Source organism: Aegilops tauschii, chromosome 4 (assembly GCF_002575655.3).
Source record: "Aegilops tauschii subsp. strangulata cultivar AL8/78 chromosome 4, Aet v6.0, whole genome shotgun sequence".
Taxonomy (NCBI): domain Eukaryota; kingdom Viridiplantae; phylum Streptophyta; class Magnoliopsida; order Poales; family Poaceae; genus Aegilops; species Aegilops tauschii.
Window position 1 is genome coordinate 381230790 of NC_053038.3, and position 8469 is coordinate 381239258.

Genomic DNA, 8469 nt, shown 5'->3' on the forward strand with positions numbered 1-8469 from the left:
TGGCCGTTGGAAATATAGCCGTTGGAAATATAGCCGTTTGAAAATATAGCAGTTGGAATATACACGTCCTAATTTACACGTTCCACTGAAAAACTGGGAGGTGTATAATTTAGCAAGTTGTATATGGACGTGTATATGGAGATATACACGTCCAAATTTACACCATCCACTAGAGATGCTCTAAGTACTCTATCATCCAAAACCCATCGGCCACCACGGAATCCTGCACAAAACGGCACGGATAAGGAGAGCAAGCTTGGAGCTTATCCTCGGCTCCGACGATCACCACCCACCGTTTCAGCCAGGGCGGATTCAACTGTCGGCGTCAGAGGACAGCAAGAACCACCTTCGTTTTTTTATTAAAAAAAACCTCCCATATATTAATTAGTTTAAAATATTGTTACAATTTTAGCCATGCAGGGCAGAACACTATTAAGAAGCACATCATCGGACCTATTATCAAAGCTGAACTTCGCAATCTCGTGCGCCACCCTGTTAGCCCTTGTCTTAATCTTGGATATCTTACAATTTATCACCAACTTGGATAAGCTCAATGCTTCTATCTTTAGATCAACTAGAGAAGACCTGTCTAGAAGATCAGTTTCAAGAAAAGAAGCCATAAAAGAACAATCACTTTCTAAATGATGGGCTTGTGGAGAGTAATACCAATGTACAGCCCCGTAAGGGTCGCTCTCGGTTCCGCTTCATCCGAGCTATTGCACACCCCAATATAATCCCAGGACGAAATGATAACTTCTCCAGTATGGTTTCTAGCCATGACTCCCACACTTGCAGCCCTTAAGGCCTCCACATAACTTGCTTCAACATTAATCAGCAAGAACCACCTTCAGAGATCAGAACGAATAACAACGAAGCGCATAAATCCCTATGCCTACGCCTGACACCACTGTAGAGGTGACACCAACATTTTCTTTGGAGAACACCACTACCGGTCCTGCTGTGCTTTCGACAGCACCAGTCCAGCTTTCCTTCCCGCCATCAAAAGCGATCCGGTCCTTTTTCGACCGTACCTAATAATCGCTCGCAACATGTATCCCATCCGTCCAAAAAAGCTTGTCTCAAGTTTGTATCTTAAATGGATGTATCTAGCACTAACTTGATGTTAGATACATTTATTTGAAGGACAAGGTTTTTCGGACGGAAGGAGTATCACACTTTTGGTCTGTCTGTGCTTGATCGAAAAGCTTGCTCCTCGCGCCACCACCGTGCATGCATGGATCCATGATAACGTGCAGCATTCCTTCATCTGTTGCTGCCTACATCTACATGTGTGATTGTTTTATTTTACAAGACTATCGGGGGGTCCCTAGGCCTACCTCAGTCCCATACATCAGCCGCTAGCTACGTGTGATCAGAGGCCGGCTTATTTGACGTTTATGTGTTTTCTTGTCTGATTTGAAAGCGTTTACTTATAAATAAAACATCCAGAAGATCACTGACTGGCGGTAGCAGTAATGTTTTCTACACGCTACTTGTTGTGCACCTCTAGTGGTTTTTTCTCGGTCATGGATTTGATGTGATGTAGCTAAGACAAGTTTCCATTGCTTACGTATACGTGGAGGTACCCAACGTCGTATACGCGTCTTCTCCATAGGAAACGTTTATTATGGAGTAACCACCATCCTCACATTGGCCTAATAAAAGTAGAACTGCGGAGAAAAATATGCCACTTTCACTTCGCTGTCAGTCTTGTCATGTCACCTTGTTTTCTCTTATATTCGAGATGATCCTAACTACGAGGTTAGCTGATGAGGTTCACGGTGGACTCAAGTCAAGCAATCCACAGGTGGAGGATATTCCGCAGCCAAGAAAGAGCACACAACACTCCACCACCTCAGCGCAGCGTGTCGACAACAACCGGCACATCTTACACGACGTCGTACAAGGAAATAGTATCGACCTAGCTAGTCTCTTCCATCACAATAATGCACCAGCGTTGAGTGACTCACTGTTGACCCGCATGGGTGATGATGCTTTGCTTTGCTTGCCAGCCATCAAAATTATTCCTTAAATAAATAAACAAACCTCGTTGTTTTTTACACTCCTACTACTCCAGATACCAACTTTGTCAGTTGTCGCTATGGTTGTGGCTGTAAAGTGGGGCCAAACGCTTAACCATCTTCCTTTCGTCGAGAGGCATATACAAAGCCCCGGCGGTATCGTGCTGGAATAAAACCTTTTCTTTTCTTTGGCAGATGCTGAGATGAATGAAACTTAAGGCTTAAGCAGCGCAGAGAGCATCGGCGCTGCGTCGGATGAACGCCACCCATTCTGGTTCTGGATGGATGTGTCCAGCTGTATACAAGTGAGAGTAACCAAACATTCCGCTCTGAGTCTCGGAGCATAGACAGAGCCTACTACTACTAGCATATGAGAATTTCGGTAGTTGTAGCTTAAGGCAAGGTTGATTGTAAAAAGTGCAAACGCCACTGATCAGTCAGTTGTTACTATAAACAGCGGGTTGCTTTTGGTTTTGGGTCTCAAAGACAGCCACGTTTAGCCGGAAAGAAGAACGCATTTCCGACAACTGCGCCACCAACAAACGGGATTACAATACTCATTGAGTAACCATTTAACTACTAGACTCCATTGAGTCGCGCGTCCTGCTCCATGTCGATCCCATAGAGAAGGAAAAAGAAAAGTTGTGCCATGATATGATACGATATGATAGTACAATATACTCTCTCTGTAAACTAATACTCCCTCTGTAATGAAATATAAAAGTGTTCAAATCATTAGTTTAATATAAGATTGTTTAGATGAGACGGTTATGCGGTCCGGACGTATTAAGGGACATTTATCGGTTCGCCGAGAGGTCCGGGTGTACCTTTTTCGGCAAAAAAGAGAGACAAAGTGAGGGTTTGATGACTTTGTAGGTGTCCAGACAATAGTCACGTAGGACTTCGACACCCCTGACCCATCCAAAACCCCACCCAAAACCCCTCCCGGAGCCCGCGCCTCCATCCTCCCATTTTCTCTCCTTCGCCGCCGCTCCACCACCCCGGTCGCCAGGCCGCACCCCAGCCGAAACTCGACGAGTCCGTCACCTCCAACAGTATACCCGGGCTCCACGTCGCTTCTTCTCCGCCATCGTTCCACACCTCTCATCCAACCGCCGCACAGGTACCATCCGCTCCTACGATGCTCACCATGCCTAGCAACTGTTCGGTGAATTGCCCGAGCTAAGTTTTTTTGTCCCTTCTTTTTTAAATCAATGGATTCTGATATGGAGTACATATACGAGCACTATGTTGAGTCGTCCGACGGCTCATCCGGCGAGGAGGACTACACTGATGAGACGATGATGATGCAGACGGTGCTTGCAGACGCAGAGCGTGCAGAGGAGCATGTTCTGAATTTCAAGGGATCGATCAAGGGTCATCGAATGCTCAACTGCAACCAGGCGCGCGACCATTGGACGCTGATGGACGACTACTTTGCCCCTGATGCCCTCTTCGCTGACAATTTTCGCTGGCACTTTCGGATGCGCAAAAATGTCTTCGATCGTCTCTATCATGACGTCCAGTCCTTTGATGACTACTTCATCTTGAAGAAGGATGCCATAGGAACGATTGGGTTCTCTGGTTACAAGAAGTGCACGACTGCACTATGGACGCTTATATATGGCACGACCGCTGATTCGTGAGACGAGTATCTACGGATGTCCGAGAACACATGCGGAGATGTCATGGTTAGGTTTGCAACTACCGTGGTCGAGGTGTTTGGACCTCAGTACCTGAGAGAACCACAGACACCGAGAGGCTCTTGGCAATCTCGGAAGCAAGAGGGTGGCCAGGTTTGCTCTTGACCGCATGCATTGGAAATGGAACAACTGTCCAAAAGCTTTACAAGGGCAATATCAGGGTCATGTAAGAAGCCCACCATCATTCTTGAAGCAAATGCATCACATGATCTTTGGATTTTGCACGCTTTCTTTAGCATGTCTAGGTCTCACAATGACATCAATGTGCTGCAGCGATCACCATTGTTTGCTAAGCTGACCGAAGGAAAAGCTCCTCCTTTCCACTATATTGTCAATGGCCATGAGTAGAACATGGGTTACTATCTTGTTGACGGTATATCTACTGTCCTTGGGCTAATTTTGTGAACACCATCTATAACCCAATTAGTCGGAAAAAGTCTCACTTTGCCCAAAGGCATTTTGTGAACACCATCTATAACCCAATTAGTCGGAAAAAGTCTCACTTTGCCCAAAGACAAGAACCAGCTAGAAAGGATGTTGAGAGGGCTTATGGAGTTTTGCAGGCACGCTTTGCAGTTGTTTGCGGACCTACTAAACAATGAGATCCGAAGACCTTGTGGGAGGTGATGACCTGTTGTGTGATCATGCACAACATGATCATGAAGGATGATGGTGGGGATGCTGCCGCAGGTCTTGAATTTGAGAGCACTGGTGCTCCTATCGAACTTTCACATCAAAATGTGGCCACATTTGAATAGTTTATTCAAATGAATCAACAAATTCAGCATCGAGCAACTGAAGGAAGATATGATTGAGTATCTGTGGACGGTTAAAAGGGACAACAATGTTGAAGTGTAATATTAAAAAAAAAAAAATTGAACTACTACTGCATTTGAACATTTGAATTATTTTAGACTATATATGCGGCTATTTGAATGTGTGGAGTTAAAAAGAAATCTGGGATAGGATGTATGCGGGCAGGGTTTGATGACCTGGTCTCGCATCTCTATTCGTGGATGAATGCCTACACAACCAAAAGCAACCGGGGGGACACGTACCCCGCAAACCCCGATGGAACGAATTGCTGCGCCGCTCGGTCCGTGTCCGTGTCTTGCTCACGGCGCGCGGGCGGGCGACATGCTCGGAGTGTCCGTCCGGCTTTACACCCTGTCCCATGGACCCACGGTGGCACGGGATCGCAGCCGAACGAACGATACTGAATAAAGAGTACTCCTGAATAAATTATCTGAGACTGATTAGGGAAGGAGTAGTAAGCAAGGCATCACTCGGCGGCCGTAGACGATGTCACGGTGGCGTTGGTAAGCAAGGCATCACCCACCCGGCAAGGCGCCCGTAGACGATGCCGATGCCACGGTGGCGTTCTATTATGGCATGGCTAGTGGTTGGTTGGTTAGACCTTTTGCAGCTGAAAATAATTGATTCCAAGAAGGTTCATTTGTTCCCCCAATGGCAAAACCAAAATCATCAAGAGACTTTTTTTTGCGCGGTAAAATCATCAGGAGACTTGCCAAAGTAAACTCTGAATCGCAGCACAGCAGGTGAGATGTGGACATACGAACATGTATTTTCACCGGCCAAGTTGACTACTACTGTGACTGCGTGGAATAGTAGCGTCCATACGAATAGGCCGCGCTAATAACTTGTGACCACGATCTACTTCCACCTTTGGGTTCCCGGGCAACTCTTTTGATATTCTCCTCTGCAGGCGCTTTTCCATGTAACTTTTTCGTCAGTTCGTTTGACCAGGCCCGCTCGTACTCGTAGCACGCACGTTCGTTCACGGAGTGCAGTTACTCCGACCTCGTGCCGGGGTGGGACTTTGGATCCTACCCTACCCTATTCCCCAAAACACAAGACCACACAGCACATCACAGTCCAGACTCCGTAGTCCACAAGAAACGATCCATCGCCCCCTCGCCTTCGTCTTCTTCTCTTCTCTTCCTCGCCTGCCATTGGTCTGCGCAATATAAGGAAGACGGGGGAGAGAAAGAGACGACCCATCGCCCACCGGTCGTCCAGCTCCCGCGCCAAGGCGAACTAGCAGGCCATGGGGTTCTTCACCAAGAGCACCTCCAAGCAGACCGCCAAGCTCAAGTCCCTCGTCAAGCTCGCCGTCGCGCGCCTCGCCGTCGTCCGCCGGCCCCGCCTCGGCCGCCGCTCCATTGCGCGCGGCGACGTCGCGCAGCTCCTCTCCATTGGCCACCTCGACCGCGCTCTCGCCAGGGTACGTGCACCTCCGCCATACTACAATACAAGTCCCTGTCCCTCATCATCAAATTCCCCTTGCTGTACCAACACCGAACGGCGTGTGCTGCTGCGCAGGCGGAGCAGGTCATGGAGGAGGACAGCATGCTGGAGGGGCTCGACATCATCGAGCACTACTGCAAGATCCTCGTCGAGCACTCCGCCCAGCTGGAGAAGCCCAAGTACTTCCACGTTCCTGCTCTCTTGGTTTCTCCTCTGACGCCGCCTCCTTCTGTGCGTACGCGCGAGATTCTAATTTGTTGATTATTCGACGACATTCAGAGAGTGCGGCGAGGAGATCAAGGCGGCGGCGGCGGGGCTGATTTTCGCGTCGGCGCGCTGCGGCGAGCTGCCGGAGCTGCTGGACGCGCGCGCCATCCTGGCAAGCAAGTTCGGCCGGGAATTCGAGAGGGCGGCCAAGGAGGGCTCCCAGGTCGTCGTCAATCCCACGGTAGGTTCGTCTGCTCCAGCTGCTTCACGTGCCGCCTCGCCAACTGTCGCCGGGTGGTGGTGGTGGTGGACCGGAGCTGGGATTTAAGAGGGTTGGTGCTGTTGCAGTTAGTGCAGAGGTTATCTGGCCAGAAGGCGAGCGCGGAGCAGCAGAGGAGGTTGGCCAGGGAGATCGCCGCCGAGAACGGCATCTTGCTCGACTTCCCCGACAGCCCGGGAGAGGTTCATCAGGTTGGTTGCAGCCTGCACGACTCGTCTTGTTCATGCGAGTTTTGTGATTCTGTCTCGTGAGTCAGCTGACATAATGTTATGGCGGTAATGTGATGCAGAGTAAGCAGAGTGAACAAGCCAAGAACGTGCCGGCGCCGGCGCCGGCTGGGAAATCTGTCGAACAGTTTGAGGTCAGGACCGAAACTTCCGAGGTCAGTCCGTCAGTGTCATGTCATCGGGCAAATGATCACCAGGCATTCCCATTTGTAATCTAAATGGTGAGAAATTCAATGTGTGACAGGTGCAGAGGAGACAGAGGCTTGCCGATGATAACATGAGCCGGCCGAACCTTGCCCGGCAGAGAGCAGAGGAGAAGGCGTCGAGGGAATCCAAGAAGTACGACGATGTCAGGATGGCGGCGGAGGCAGCGTTCGAGTCAGCGTCGTTCGCTGCCATGGCTGCCCGGGCGGCCGTGGAGCTGTCCCGGACGGAGTCGCAGGGGAAGGGACCGAGAGGCGGCGGCCGCGGGCACGATAAGGTCCATCCTTTGCAGAGTTCTGGAGCAACCGAGCGGGAGACGCGGCCGCCGGGGAGGCCCCAGAAGCCTCCGTCTCCGTCGCCGTCACCGTCGTGGAGCGACAAGAGCACGGTCTCCTCGGTATGGTCGGACGCACCAGCACGGGACGCGCCGTCACCGCCGAAGGGGAAGAGCATTGTGTTCGACCGGAGCGACGGAGAGGACGACGATGTCGTGGAGGACCTCGTCTGGACTCCGCAGCTGCAACGGCAACACAACAGGAGGACGGTGTCCGCAATGGGGATGGATGGCGGCGGCGGCAACACGCACGGCGCGCGGCGCTCGGAGTTCCAGGACAGCGTGCCCAGCGGCTCGGAAGACGCGCGGCCGGCGCACAGGAGGTACGCCTCGGAGCACGCCGGCGGGGGCGCGCACCGCGAGGCCCAGGAGCAGCCCGGCCAGTACAGAGCCCCTCCGTACAGAAGGAGCCCCGTGGCCGACGCGGCCAGCAACGGCGGCGCGTACGAGAGCTCGGCGTTCGTGGCCCGCGCGCCGTACGGGAGGATCACGTCTGCGCTGGAGGGCGGCAACAAGCACATCGCGCGGCACGAGGAGGTGCGCAGGATGGGCACCGACGCGCGGGTGCTCCAGGAGCAGGTGTACGGCTCCGCCGCCCCCGGGCCGGGGCGCGTGCCCCTGACGCCGGACAGGAGGGCCATCTCGGTGCGCACCAGGAGATGAGATCAGTCTGGTACAGCAGTACACTCGTCAGTTCAGACTTGGGTCGACTGGAAAATGGGACGCCGGAAACGGCCTCGGCGGCAGGCCGGCGCGGCGGTGGTTTCCCGGACTGCCTGGGGAAATCGGTCGTGGGGTACGACGCTGAATTTTTTTGTACATAGGAAGTGAGGGTCATTGACTCATTGACATGTGAGTAATTGTCCATTGTTTTGTTTTGTCCTGCAATGGGAGGAGTTTAGCGTGTGTTCTTGAGGCCGAGATGAGATAGGTTCCCTAGATGCAGAATTGTTGGACGCGGCTAGAGAGCGCCGCGGCACTCGTTTGTTGTCTAGAGCACACAATCGTATATTGTACTCCCTCTGTTTTTAGTCTGTATATAAGATTTGGTCAGAGTCAAACTTTGTAAAGTTTGACCAACTTTGTAGAAAAAAATGAGTGCCTAGAACTCATTTAGATGAGATATAATTTGGTCTCATTCACCTTGAAAACAAAAACAGATACAACCCACGTCAGCACACACGCATCTTATAGCATCACATCTAATGGCTATAAAAAGTGAATG

At 51.3% G+C, this 8469-nt stretch overlaps 1 protein-coding gene across 4 annotated transcripts; it reads left to right on the forward strand.

The window, feature by feature from the left end:
* Positions 1-5615: 5615 nt before the first annotated feature.
* Positions 5616-8148, forward strand: LOC109759548 (uncharacterized). 4 transcript variants are annotated; one of them, XM_020318366.4, is made up of 6 exons: positions 5616-5969; positions 6068-6171; positions 6272-6440; positions 6548-6670; positions 6769-6861; positions 6951-8148. In XM_020318366.4, exons 1-6 carry the CDS (start codon positions 5793-5795, stop codon positions 7905-7907), a joined length of 1623 nt encoding a protein of 540 aa, XP_020173955.1. In that variant the 5' UTR covers positions 5616-5792; the 3' UTR covers positions 7908-8148. The 4 variants fall into 4 exon arrangements, with proteins under 4 accessions (XP_020173955.1, XP_045083825.1, XP_020173958.1 ...); XM_045227890.2 differs by having other exon boundaries at positions 6769-6840; XM_020318369.4 differs by having other exon boundaries at positions 6778-6861.
* The last annotated feature ends 321 nt before the right edge of the window (positions 8149-8469 follow it).